The 14978-nt window shown below is 41.6% G+C and overlaps 1 protein-coding gene across 1 annotated transcript in view; it reads right to left on the minus strand.

Annotated features, from left to right (window-relative positions):
• Nucleotides 1-359: 359 nt before the first annotated feature.
• Nucleotides 360-14978, minus strand: part of ark2ca (arkadia (RNF111) C-terminal like ring finger ubiquitin ligase 2Ca) — a 34819-nt gene continuing 20200 nt past the window's right edge. The window contains exons 6-8 of the mRNA XM_072575071.1: nt 11735-11830; nt 6148-6254; nt 360-1914 (exon numbers count right to left, since the gene is read on the minus strand). Of these exons, the coding sequence (XP_072431172.1) occupies nt 1797-1914; nt 6148-6254; nt 11735-11830 (321 nt within the window). The 3' untranslated portion in view covers nt 360-1796. The remainder of the gene's footprint in view (nt 1915-6147; nt 6255-11734; nt 11831-14978) is intronic.

The following is a 14978-nucleotide window of genomic DNA, read 5'->3' on the forward strand; positions in this document are numbered from 1 at the left end:
ACTAATTGTGTTACCTGACCCTGCCTTGCTGTTTTACAACTTAGAGTTTGGGTCATGCATAACTCCTTTTCCTGGCTATGGATTTTGTTAAGTTCTACATCACTAACAGTTTAGGGAATATCTGGAATTTTATAATCCAGATATTATTATCCTTGAGGTTTTGTCTTTTAATCCAATAAAATAAAAGGAGAACGCAAGGTGGAAGATAATAGGCAGTGAGTAAAAGAGACTCAGAAAGATCAGTGAACGAGGATGGGTGGCATAGATGAAGAAAAGATGAAATTTCTCGGTGCACTGATTATCACAGGTACACAGTCTTAATAAGGGAACTGTCTTAATTAACACTGAAGTCTTCGGACACATTCTGCACACCAAAAAAGAATGGAAAATGCTATAAGATCAGCCAATTTGCAAAGAGAAACAACAGGTTTGATCAGATCACAGAATGGGGTGTCACTGGCCAGGCCAGGATTTATTACCCATCCTTAATTGCCCAGAGGGCAGTTAGAGTCAACCACATTGCTCTGGGTCTGGAGTTACGTAGGATGGCAGATTCCTCCCCTAAAGAACATTAGTGAACCAGATAGATTTCTACATAATCACCAGTGGTTTTAAGGTAATCATTAGATTCTCAGTTCTAGATTCCAATTCAAATTCCACTTTCTGCCCCTTGCAGGATTCAAATCCAGATCCCCAGACATTACCAGAGTCTCTGGATTAATAGTATAGTGATAAGACCACTAGGCCTTTTGGTATATTTGCAAATGAAGAAGAAAAGGCATTTCAACAGCACCAACAATCTACATTTGTCTCGTACCTTTAACATTTTAAAATGTCTCAAGGCATCCCACTGCAGTGTAAACAAACAAAAGTTTAAATCATGAAATCAGGTGATGATCCTTCACAATTTAGAATTAAATTTATCATTGACTCTACCAGAAACCCACTTAATTCTCCTGACAAAAGATTCTGCTGAGGGCCTTGTATCCTCTGTACATCCCCAGTGTAAAACAAAGATTATCCTTTGAATCCTACAAGTTATGTTACATTTTGATGACTAAATACTACCTACAGCTCCAGGATCCAGCACATCCCATGCTATGCAACATTTTATTTCTGCTTATTCTTATAAAGCACAATCCATTTCCTAACAAACTCTTTCTAACAATGTTACTGAACACAGAATTAGCTACTTTATTTGGGAGATGACAGAATCCATTGCTCTGGAGAAAAAAGTATTTCGTTCAATTTATAGGTTTGTAAAATTGAAATCTACCTTCAGGTTTTGTCTTCACAATGTAAGTAACGTTCAAGATCTCAGTTTATGAAAGCATTAAGATAGAATTTTGGGAAGTCTTAGCAAGAAAAGTACAATGGTTGATTCCGGGATTGCCTCTGATACACATTACCAAAGCATAAGCAAGAAACTGACAAGTGTGCAACTATCTCATTTGCAACATTGGAAGTTTATGAATAACTTAAGTTAAAATATGCTTGCCCATTAATGATTATAGAAAAAATTCTAATACGAATGATAAATCCCACTATCCTCTGGGAGAACCAGCTCCCACAGTTCAGTGGTCCAAATGGCTATGTCAATCATGCCCTATTCTAAAGTGACTAAAGCCCTCATTTAACACAAGGCCACCACTGTTTGATTCAGATTTTGCAGTTTCAAAAATAGAATACTCAAAAGGCAATGCGTGGTTACAAGGCTGAACTCCCCACCCCTTGGCATGTTGTGGGATAAAGGTGTTTCCTGCTCATGTGGAATTCTGTTGCGAGCATTTGCTCAATCAGCTGTCTGGTAAGAGCTGTGCTTCAATGTCTACTCGGCAGATCGGGCACTTCTTACTGGTAGCCAGCCATTGGTCGACACAGACTCGGTGAAAGAGGTGCATACAGGGAAGCCGCCTGAACAAAACACAAAACAAACTATTAACTGCTCAGCAAGTTACCATCCGTAATATGTGACCTACACACGAAACATTCTCGTTATTGTTTGATTTATACCTTTTAATTGTCTTCATGCAGTTCTTCATCTTCTGAAGTATACTGCCATACTTTGGCCATGTATGAAGTCTTCATTGCGAAATCTGAATAGTCTATTCCCTGCTTAATCACCCAAAATTCTTCATAAGGACATTACATTATGGGAGCAAGATCATGCCATTTATTGTTTCTCCATAGAGCTGTTCAGAATTTGACAGGGTATGTGAAAAGAAGCTTTTTTCATTGAAAGGATGGCCAGGATACAGCTTCAAGGAATTAGCAAAAGAATGAGTAGAAGGATGTGTTGAACTTGTTTTAGAACAGTAATTTGCTCCAGTGTGGAATGCTGTTCCTCTAAGGTTCATGGTAGCAGATTTACTAATAATTTACAAAAAGGGATTGATAAATCCCTTGAGAATGGAAACATTTGGGTGCCATGAGGAAAGAGTTAGGGTGTAGGAGTAATCAAATAATGCTTTCAAAGAGTCAGCATTGACATGATGGACTCCCTATGTTCTGTCTGATCTCACAATATTTTAAGATTGTTGCTTACGTTTTCTTCCACTATTTGATCATATTGATATCTATTTTAGCTGCATTCTCATCTCACTTCTAATTTATGTTTAAATCTGGTGTGAATTTTGAAATCACCTTCAGTGCAAATTTGTTTTCGATCATATTTTAAATCCCCTTCATAATTGAGAATTGGCTAATCTCAAAGTTCTTCATGTTTAAAATTTGAACAAGTTCCAACTTATCAATCTTTCATCAGCCTGAACAGAGATTCAAATACAGATCTCAGATGGAGTTTGGGTTCAGAGTTCAGTTTGTATCACATTCGAACTTCGGTTCCAAACAGTTTCCAGATTAGTAGTTTGGTTTGCAGATTTGAATCCAAACATTATGTAATTTTAAAGACTGAGGAAAATAATCTAAAAAAGAGTCCAGATTTGGAGTGCTCAAAAAAAAGGCAGGAAATTGGAGTTGATGATTATGAGATCAGCCATGACCTCATTAAATGACTCATGGACTAAAAGGCCTACTTCTGTTCATTCATCTTATGGAATCGAGAACAATGATTCAAATAAGATCATCTATTCATCTTCCAGAGAGCTATTTTGTGCTTCCCATTCCCTGACAAATGGTTCCCTTTTTAAAATTATTGCTTCCACTGCCATTTCTGACTTCTTCTCCAGATCATCACAACCTTTAAGGTTAAATAAATAATGTCATATCCCTTTAACTTCCTTGCTAAGTCTGAAATCCCTAAGCATTGATTATCAATACTCCTCTCCTTGGAAACAGCTTGAAAATTATCCTTTATCCAGACAGAATCACAGGAGGCCATTCAACCCATCATGTCTGCACTGGTTCTATTAACTAGTGCCAATCTCTTGCCCTTTCCCCAAATCTCTGTATATTATTGTATGTAAATAGTCATCCAAAGTCCACTTGAATGCATCGATTGAACCTCCACCATAATTCCAGTACATTTCATACCCTAACTACTCACTATGTTAATGAGTTTTTTTTCTCCCCATCATTCTTGCCTCATTTTCACATCACTTTAAACCTATGCCCTCTTGTTCTTTTTCCTTTTACAACTGAGAACTTATATCTATATTTTCCAGCCCACTCATGATCTTGAAAACTTCAAATCACCTGTCAGCCTTCTCCTCTCTAAGGAGAACATTTCCAACTTCTTCAATATGCCCTCATGGTTGAAGTTTCTCGTTCCTGGACAGATTGTTGTAAATTGCTTCTGCACTCTCTCCAATGCATTCACATCTTTACAAGGTTTGTGAAGGTTTCTAGCTCAGGTTGAGGTTTATGGTGTAGGTTTGCTCACTGAGCTGTAAGTTTGATATCCAGATGTTTCATTACCTGACTAGGTAACATCATCAGTGGCGACCTCCAAGTGAAGCGAAGCTGTTGTCTCCTGCTTTCTATTTATATCTTTCTCCTGGATGGGGTTCCTGGGGATTGTGGTGATGTCACTTCCTGTTAGTTTTCTGAGAGGTTGATAGATGGTATCTAGATCTATGGGTTTGTTTATGGCATTGTGATTGGAGTGCCAGACCTTGAGGAATTCTCTGGCATGTCTTTGCTTAGCCTGTCCCAGGATAAATGTGTTGTCCCAGTCGAAATGGTGGTTTTTTTCATCCGTGTGTAGGGCTATGAGGGAGAGGGGGTCGTGTCTTTTTGTGGCTAGCTGGTTTTCGTGTATCCTGGTGGCTAACTTTCTGTCTGTCCTACGTAGTGTTTGTGGCAGTCCTTGCATGGAACTTTGTAGATGACATTGGTTTTGTCCATGGGTGAATGGGTCTTTTGAGTTTGTTAGTTTTTGTTTGAGAGTGTTGGTGGGTTTGTATGCTACTAGGATTCTGAGGGGTCTTAGTAGTCTAGCTGTCATTTCTGAGACTTCTTTGATGTATGGTAAGGTCGTTAGGGTTTCTGGCTGTATTTGGTCTGCTTATCATGGTTTGTTCCTGAGGAATCTGTGGACTGTATTTTTTGAGTATTTGTTCTTCTTGAATATGTTGTAAAGGTGGTTCTGCTCTGTTTTCCAAAGTTCATCTGTGCTGCAGTTTGTGGTGGCTCATTGGAATAGTGTTCTGATACAGCTTTGTTTGTGTGTGTTGGGAAGATTGCTGGTGTAGTTAAGTATTTGGTCAGTGTTTGTCGATTTTCTGTATACGCAGGTTTGTAGTTCTCCATTGTCCTTTCTTTCGACTGTGACGTCCAGGAATCCGAGTTTGTTGTCGGTTTCTTCCTCCTTGGTGAACTTTATGCCTGTGAGGGTGTTGTAGATGATGTTAAATGTCTCTTCTATCTTGTTTCGTTTTGTGATGACAAAGGTGTCATCTATGTAGCAGACCCAGATATTTGGTTTGATGGTTGGTAGGGCTGTTTGTTCTAGTCTTCGCATTACAGCTTCTGCTATGAATCCTGATAGCCGAGGTCCCATGGGTGTGCTGTTGGTTTGTTTGTAGACTATGCTGTTGAAGGTGAAGTGGGTAGTGAGGCACAGGTCCACTAGCTTCATGATGTTTTCGTTGGTAATGTGATTGATGGTGGTTGGGGAGTGTGTGATGGTCTGTTCTAAATGTGTGGTGAGTGTTCCCTTTGCCAGGTCGATGTTGATGGAGGTGAACAGTGCTGTTACGTCGAATGAGATCATTGTTTTGTCTTCCTCTATTTTGGTGTTTTTGATGATTTTTGGGAATTCCTGGGTGGAGTGGCTGGAGTGCTGTGATTCTTCTACTAGGTATTTCAGTCTTTGCGTGTAGTTCTTTGGCCAGTCTGTAAGTTGGAGTTCCAGCTAGTGAGACTATGGCACTCCAACCACAACGCCATAAACAAATACATAGATCTGGATACCATCTATCAACCCCTCAGAAAACAAACAGGAAATAACATCACCACAAACCTCAGGAACCCCATCCAGGACAAACATATAAATAGAAAGCAGGAGACAACAGCTTTGCTTCACTTGGAGGTCGCCACTGATGATGTTACCTAGCCAGGTAATGAAACGTCTGGATATCAAACCTACAGCTCAGTGAGCAAACCTACACCCTAATTCACATCTTTCCTAAAATGTGGTGTCCAGAATACTCCAACTGAGGTCTGACAAGTGTTTTGTACAAGTTTAACATCACCTCCCTGCTCTTTTACTCTCTGCTTGTAATAATAAAGCTGAGAACTCTATGCTCTTGCCTTCTATCTTGCCATCTTCAATGACCTGCGCACACGCACACCCAGGTCCCTCTGCTCCTGTACCTCCTTTAAAGTTAAACCCCTTATTTTATTAGGCCTTTCAGTGTTCTGCTGACCAAAGTGCATTATCTCACACTACTCTGCATTGAACGGCATCTGCCACCTATCCACCCACTGCACCTTGTCAATGTCTCATCAACCAATGCCCTCTTGAAAGCCTCAGCTGGACATTGTCAATAATATGCATTCTTCACAGAAGTAACAAAACCTACACCAATCATATGATGTTGCAGATCGTCACTGATTCTTGTTCCCTGTAAGAATAATCATGGTTCTATAAGACAGTGCATCCATCACTTTTGTAAAACGCCACAATTTTCAGCATTACTCTATGACTCTGTTAGCATTTTGCAATTTCTCTCACTTTTAACCTACCGGACATCTTCACCCTCCTCCAGCATACATAAACAGATCGTACATTTCTCGTCAAGGTCTGTTTCCTCCTCATCCTCTTTTAGCTCCTTGAGATTCTGTTGCATTCTCTACAGAAAGAATAATAATTAATAGAACCACGGGTTCATTGATACAATGGAGTAAATTGCTTATTTCTCTGGAATACAATGATGAATATTTTGCCATTTTTAAATTAATTGCAACTTCATGCCTTTTATCTTTAGTATCCTGATTCAATTCCAAGTTGGTTGATAACATAGAATTACTCGTCACCATGGAACAGTATCTGCCATATAATCATGAGCAAATTGCTAATACATTTAAAGCAAAAATGATACTGACTGCACAAACAGAAATTGCTGTAAAAACTCAATCAGTTGGAAAGCACCTGTGGAGAGAAAGCAGAGTCTTGGGTCCAGTGACACGTCTTCAGAACTGATTGTATCACAATCTGAGTTCTTTCAGCAATTTCTGTTTGGGTTACTGATTTCCAGCATCCTCACTTGTTTGGTATTTTTTGATACTGGCAGTGTTTGAGGGGCTGATAACTGATATCTGAAACTAGTAAATTGAGGACACTCTGTAGCAATCAACTAAAAGCAAATCACCAAAGGTCTCATAGAGGTTTATAAAATCATGAGGGGCATGGATAGGGTAAATAGACAAGGTCTTTTCCCTGGGGTGGGGGGAGTCCAGAACTAGGGTTTAGGTTGAGAGGGGAAAGTTTTCAAAGGGACCTCTGGGGCAACATTTTCACGAAAAGAGTGTTGTGTATATGGAATGAGCTGCCAGAGGAAGTGGTAGAGGCTGATACAACTACAACTTTTGAAAGGCATCTGGATAGGTATATACATAGGAAGGGTTTAGAGCGATATGTGCCAAATGATGGCAAATGAGACTAGATTAGTTCAGGATATCTGGTCAGTATGGACAAGTTGAACTAAAGGTCTGTTTCCATGTTGTACACCTCTATGACTATGACTCTATGACCATTTTCAGAGAGGTAAATATACTTTCCATTTATATGTTTTCCAAGATGGCAAATGTCTGGAAAACAAAGAAATACCTTATGATCATCGATGTGGTATTTTTGGTGCCTAGAGGTATTTGCTAGGATATGGTACTGGGGGTAAGGTTTGTTTGAGACAGTTTGCTGTCACTAATCCTCCTTTCTCTTTGCTTTGTCATGGACTTGTCTAGTGTTAATGACAGAGAATACACCATCATACAATATCTACAGGAGCGGCACTGTTCTTAGATTTAAAGAAGTTTTATTGCATGAATGAACCTTTTAACTTTTCTATGTTTCCACCTACTTCTTTTAAAGATACCTGGAACTACAGTTGAAACGCTGTAATCTGTAAGGCTATAGGCCAGCTCCTGGAAGGTGGGATTTGAATGGTCAGCTAGTTTTATATTGGTTATTGACTTCGCACATATTAACGGTTGAATGGCCTCTTTCTGAGCAGATCTGTCTTTTTTATGATAATAATTAGTACAGTTGTAATTCATAAAGCATAATTACTAAGACTTTAAGGAGCTAATACAAATACATCTGCTGCCTCTGAAGGAGAGACTAGAACTACTTGTCGCCTCCACAAATTGTAGAATGTCACTGACTGACACCAGCAGAATGAGTGCCAATGAAAAATGAACAGTAACCCCTTCAGACTGATTATTTAATGCAACAACCTACAAATAGGAAGGATAGAAAGGAGGGCAGAAGAGGAGGGGGAGTGGTGTTTTTGATAAGGGATAGCATTACTCTTGTACTTTCGGAGGATATTCCTGGGAATACATCCAGGGAAGTTATTTGGGTGGAACTGAGAAATAAGAAAGGGATAATACTGGAATTGTATTATAGACGCTCAATTGGTCAGAGGGAAATTGAAAAACAAATTTTTAAGGAGATCTCAGTTATCTATAAGAATAATAGGGTGGTTATGGTATGGGATTTTAACTTTCCAAACATAGAGTGGGACTGCCATAAGTGTTAAGGGTTTAGATGGAGAGGGATTTGTGTACAAGAAAATTTTCTGATTCAGTATGTGGAAGTACCTACTAGAGAAGGTGTAAAACTTGACCTACTCTTGGGAAATAAGGCAGGGCAGGTGACTGAGGTGTCAGTGGGAGAGCACTTTGGGGCCAGCGACCATGATTCTACTGGTTTTAAAATAGTGATGGAAAAGGACAGACTGGATCTAAAAGTTGAAGTTCTAAATTGGAGGAAGGCTGATTTTGATGGTATTAGGCAAGAACTTTCGAAAACTCACTATGGTGCAGACGTTCTCAGGTAAAGGGATGGCTGGAAAATGGGAAGCCTTCAGAAATGAGATAACAAGAGTTCAGAGAAAGTATATTCCTGTTAGGGTGAAAGGAAAGGCTGGTAGGTGTAGGGAATGCTGGATGACTAAAGAAATTGAGGGTCTGGTTAAGAAAAAGGAGAGATCAAATGAAGAGTATAAAGGCAGTAGGAGTATACTTAAGAGGGAAATCAGGAGGGAAAAAAGTGGAAATGAGGTAGCTTTGGCAAATAGGGTTAAGGAGAATCCAAAGGGTTTTTACAAATACATTAAGGACAAAAGGGTAACTAGGGAGAGATTAGGGCCCGTCAAAGATCAGCAAGACCGCCTTTGTCTGGAGCTGCAGGAGATGGGGAGATACTAAGTGAATATTTTGCATCAGTGTTTACAGTGGAGAAAGACATGGAAGATACAGAATGTGACATCTTGAAAAATATCCATATTACAGAGGAGGTGGTGCTAGATGTCTTGAAATGCATAAAAGTGGATAAATCCCCAGGATTTGATCAGGTGGACCCTAGGACCCTGTGGAAATCTAGGGAAGTGATTGCTAGACCCTTTGCTGAGATATTTGTATCATCCATAGTCACATGTGATGTGCCGGAAGACTGGAGGTTGGCTAACATGATGCCACTATTTACGAAAGGTGGTAAGGAAAAACCAGGGAACTATAGATTGGTGAGCCTGACATCAGCAAGATTAGATTATATTACTTACAGTGTGGAAACAGGCCCTTCGGCCCAACAAGTCCACACCGCCCCGCCAAAGCGCAACCCACCCATACCCCTACATCTACCCCTTACCTACACTACGGGCAATTTAGCATGGCCAATTCACCTGACCTGCACATCTTTGGACTGTGGGAGGAAACCGGAGCACCCGCAGACACAGGGAGAATGTGCAAACTCCACACATTCAGTCCTGAGGCGGGAACTGAACCCGGGTCTCTGGCGCTGTGAGGCAGCAGTGCTAACCACTGTGCCACCGTGCCACCCCAGGATGTTGGAGGGAATCCTGAGGGACAGATGTACACATATTTGATAAGGCAAGAACTGATTAGAGACGGTCAGCATGGCTTTGTGTGTGGGAAATCATATCTTGTGAACTTGATTAAGTTTTTTGAAGAAGTAACAAAGAGGATTGATGAGGGTAGAGTGGTAGACGTGATGTATATGGATTTCAGTAAGCTGTTCAACAAGGTTCCTCATGGGAGACTTGTTAGCAAGGTTAGATCTCATGGGATACAGGGAGAACTAGCCATTTGGATACAGAACTGGTTCAAAGGTAGAAGACAGAGGGTGGTGTTGGAGGGTTGTTTTTCAGACTGGAGGCCTGTGACCAGTGGTGTGCCACAACGATCGCTGCTGAGTCCACAGCTTTTGATCATTTATATAAATTATTTGGATGCGGACATAGGTAGTATACTTAGTAAGTTTGCAGATGACACCAAAATTGAAGGTGTAGTGGATAGTGAAGATGGTTACTTCAGAGTACAACAGAAACTTGATCAGATGGACCAATGGGCTGGGGAGTGGCAGATGGAGTTTAATTTAGATAAATGTGAGGTGCTGCATTTTGGGAAAGCAAATCAGAGTACCTCCAAATCAGATCAGGACTTATACACTTCATGGTAAGGTCCTGGGGAGTACTGCTGAACAAAGAGACCTTGGAGTGCAGGTTCATAATTCCTTGAAAGTAGAGTCACAGGTGGATAGGATAGTGAAGAAGGCATTTGGTATGCTTTCCTTTATTGGTCAGAGTATTGAGTATAGGAGTTGGGAGGTCACGCTGTGGCTGTCTAGGACATTGCTTAGTCCACTTGTGAAATATTGATGCAATTCTGGTCTCCTTCCTATCCGAAGGGGCAACTTTTTCTCACTGAGGGTGGTGTATGTATGGAATGAGCTGCCAGAGGAATTGGTGAAGGCACTTAAAGGCATCTGGATGGGTGTATGAATAGGAAGAGTTTAGAGAGATATGGGCCAAGTGCTGGCAAATGGAACTAGATTAGTTTAGGATTCCAGTCAGCATGGATGAATTGGACCGAAGGGTCTGTTTCCATGCTGTACTTCTTTATGACTGTATGACACTAAATAGATAGATGGGCTGATAGGTGGTGAGTAACATTCACATTCCAAAAGCATCAGACAATGCCCATCTCCAAAAAGAAATAATGTAGCCATCATCCTTAACAATCAATGGCATTACCATCATTGAATTATTCACTATCAATATCCTGGCCATTGACCAGAAACTAGGCTAACTGTGTAATCACTGTGGCTACAAGATCAGATCAGAGGCTAAAAATCTTGCGGTGAGTAATTCACTTCCTGACTCTTCACATCCCATCCACCATCTACAAGGCACAAGTCAGGAGTGTGATGGAATACCCCCCACCTGCCTGGATGAGTGCAGCTCCAATAACTCTTAAGAAGCTTGACACTATCCAGGAAAAAGGAGCCCTATTGATTGGTACCACCTTCAAGTTAAACCCCCTTCACCACAGATGCTCAGTAGCAGCAGTGTACGACCCACAAGATGCACTGTAGAAATTCACTAAGGCTCTTCCCTCAGGATCTTCCAAACCTTCAACCTGGTACCAAGGTACAAGATTCCATCCAACGTGCTCCTTTAGCACAGGAAGCACAATGAATACTTATTGTACATTTAAACCTGTGAAGCATTTTAAGATTTCAAAATCAAGGTTTCAATTTAACAGGAAATTGAATTGCATAGATTAGCCTGATATGCTATACATTAGAAAGTCAGCTATACAGTGGTAGACACCTTTTAATTCCAACACCATGGCTCACATTCACCCCACCCATTTCTAACTCTTTACCCATCACTGTCCTTTTAGCAACTACCTACCAAATGTTCCTCATTTCCTACGAAGCCCTCTGAACTGTTACTTTCTCATCTGATCCTGAAGTCTCCTCATACCTTTATCCTGTCCTCATCTTTTATTTCTTTCTAAGTTTCTTCCATCTCTCAGATGTTTCTTCTATTTTCTTCTCCAGACTGCTACTTAAATCCTCTCTCATATTCTTTCAGACTCATACCCCTACTCCATTCACATTCACTCCATCACTCTGTCCTTCTATTCAATCTCATTATTATCACATTCCTTAACCCAATCGAGTAACCAGCACACCCCTACTGTTTGTCTTTCAATTTTCCATACATCTCTCCTGTGATCATAAATGAAGGTAGTGCAACAAAAACGTTGAATGACTCAAGTAGCTCTTTGTAGGATCCATTCTCACCTTCTTGTATTTGTGTGGGAAGGTACACCTCTCAATCACATTCTGCATGGCTCCACGGTTCACAGTACCAAGTCTGTCCTCTAGTTGTAACAGTTCCTGAAACCAGCAAAACACAATATATTATGACATTAACATATTCACAAGGGTTAAGCATAATGCCTGGCATTACCATGGCTTTCACAACATGTCAATCTGCCATTGTGGATTCAGAGCCAAAAAGATGCCTAGAATAACAATAATGCTTTGTTTCTCTGTGAGTTAAAATCTAGGACTGTCCCAGTAACTGTTAGTCACTCATGTGGAATCTGGGAGTCAAGATTAGAGTTGTACTGGAAAAGCATAGCAGGCCAGGCAGCATCCAAGGAGCAGGAGAGTCGCATTTCATGCATAAGCCCTTCATCAGGAATGTGTTGGGGGGTTGGGGGGGGCAAGGGGGCTGAGAGATAAATAGAAGGGGGTAGGGCTGGAGTGAAGGTAGCTAGGAAGGTGGATGTAGGTGGAGGTTGATGGTAATAGGTCAGATTGGAGGGAGGAGCTGAGTTGGAAGGATGGATCTGGGATAAGATGAGGGGAGGTGAGATGAGGAAATTGGTGAAATTGACATTGATTCTGAGTGGTTGGAAGGTCACAAGGTGGAAAATGAGGCATTCTTCCTCCAGGCTTGGGACGGCTAGGATTTGGCAGTGGAGGAGGCCCAGGACTTGCATGCCCTTGGCGGAGTGGGAAGGGGAGTTGAAGTGGTCAGCCACACGGAATCAATGTTGATTTCACCGGTTTCCTCATCTCCCTTCCCCCCACCTTACCCAGACCCAACCCTCCATCTCAACACCACCCTCTTGAACTGCCCTACCTGTCCATCTTCCTTCCCACTTATCTACTCCACCCTCCTCTCTGACCGATCACATCAACCCCTACCTTCATCCACCTATTATCTTCCTAGCTACCTTCCCCCTAGCCACCCTCCCCCTAGCCATACCCCCACTCCCATTTATCTCTCAGCCCCCTTGGGAGCTCCTACATTCCTAATGAAGGGCTTATGCCCGAAACGTCAACTCTTCTAGTCCCTGGATGCTGCCTGACCTGCTGTGCTTTTACAGAGCCACATTTTGTGACCCTAAAATCTTACCAGCTATTGAGATCAGATTAACCAGCCTATAATTCCAAGTATTCTGCCTCACTCCCTTCTTAAACACGAAGTTTACGTTAGCCAGTGACATTCTAGTCCTCTGGGACCCTGAAAGATCACTACAAATGCCTCTCAATCTCCTCAGCTATCCCCTTCATATTCTAGGGTGTACTTCACCCGGTCTGGGTGACTTATTCACTTTCAGACTTTTCAGCTTCCCCAGAACCTTCTCCTTAGTGATAGCCACGACACTCACTTCTGCCCCTGACCTTGTTGAAGTTCTGGTGTACTGCTGGTGTCTTCCACTGTGAAATTGATTCAAAGTACCTATTCAGTTCCTGTGCCATTGTTACTTCTTCAGCCTCATTTTCCAGCAGCCCAATGTCCACTCTTTTCTCTTTTACCTTTTAAATTTCTAAAAAAAACCTCTAGTAGTTTTCTCCTATGTTACTAGCTAGCTTGCTCTCATATTTCATTTTCACCAACTTTTTGCTTTTTCATTTGTCTTCTGCTGGTTTTTACAGGCTCCTAATCCTCTGGTTTCCCACTAATCCTCATCACATTTTTGGTTTGTCTTTTGCTTTTATGCCGTCCCTTGACTTCCCTTGTTGCCTCATTCTCCCTTTTTTTTAAGATTAGATTACTTACAGTGTGGAAACAGGCCTTTCGGCTCAACAAGTCCACACCGACCCTCTGAAGAGCAACCCACCCAGACCCATTTCCCTACATTTACCCCTTCACCTAACACTAGGGGCAATTTAGTATGGCCAATTCACCTAACCTGCACACTTTTGGACTGTGAGAGGAAACCGGAGCACCCGGAGGAAACCCATGCAGACACAGGGAGAATATGCAAACTCCACACAGACAGTTGCCTGTGGCGGGAATTGAACCCGGGTCTCTGGCACTGTGAGGCAGCAGTGCTAACCATTGTGCCACCATGTACGTTTCTTCTTTCTTGGGATGAATTTCTGCTGTGCCTCCCAAATTACTCCCAGAAATTCATGCCTTCTGCTCCACCATCTTCCCTACCAGGCTCCCCTTCCAATCAACTCTGGCCAGCTCCTTCCTTATGTCTTTAATCAATTCTAATGTCATCACATCTTATTCAAGCTGCTCCCTCTCAAGCTGCAGGGTGAATTCTAATATATTATGGTCACTGCCCTAGAAGAGTTCCTTCACCTTAAGCTTCCTAATCAAGTCTGTCTCGTCACCAAATCCAGAATTACCTATTCCCTAGTGGGGTCCAGACATTCCATGAATTTCTTTTCTTGGGGTGTGCTACCATATCCAGTGCTATATATTTCCATGGCTGTCAATAACAGTGAAATATTTAAAACTGAGATTACAATGAACTCACATTCAGCTGGAAACTGGACATGAATATAACACCATTTTTATTTCCTTTTAATGTGTTTGTATGCAAGGTAAAACATTTCCACTTTCAGTATTTACATTCTGCATTGAGCCCTCTAAGTTCAGATATAGTTCAGACTAGAAAACAGACATTGTAGCAAACCAACTGATTTCTGTAAGAACATCTTATAACCTCATAGTGAAGGTGGCATTTGGTATGCTTTCCTTTGTTGGTCAGAGCATTGAGTATAGAGGTTGGGAGGTCATGTTATGGCTGTAAAGGACATTGGTTAGGCTACTTTTGGAATATTGCGTGCAATTCTGGTCTCCTTCCTATCGGAAGGATGTTGGATGTTGCCAGGATTGAGGATTTGAGCAAGAGGGAGAGGTTGAATAGGCTTGGGCTGTTTTCCCTGGAGCATCGGAGGCTGAGGGGTTTACAAAATCCTGAGGGGCATGGATAGGATAAATAGACAAAGTATTTTCCCTGGGGTGGGGGGAGTCCAGAACTAGGGGGCATAGCTTTAGGGGAGAGGGGAAAGATATAAAAGAGATCTAAGGGACAACTTTTTCACGCAGAGGATGGTACGTGTATGGAATGAGCTGCCAGATGAGGTGGTGGAGGCTGGTACAATTGCAACATTTAAAAGGCATCTGGATGAGTATATGAATAGGAAGGGCTTGGAGGGATATGGGCCTGGTGCTGGAAGGTGGGACTAGATTAGGTTGGGATATCTGGTCAGCAAGGGTCTGTTTACGTGC

Source organism: Chiloscyllium punctatum, chromosome 1, assembly GCF_047496795.1.
Source record: "Chiloscyllium punctatum isolate Juve2018m chromosome 1, sChiPun1.3, whole genome shotgun sequence".
NCBI lineage: Eukaryota > Metazoa > Chordata > Chondrichthyes > Orectolobiformes > Hemiscylliidae > Chiloscyllium > Chiloscyllium punctatum.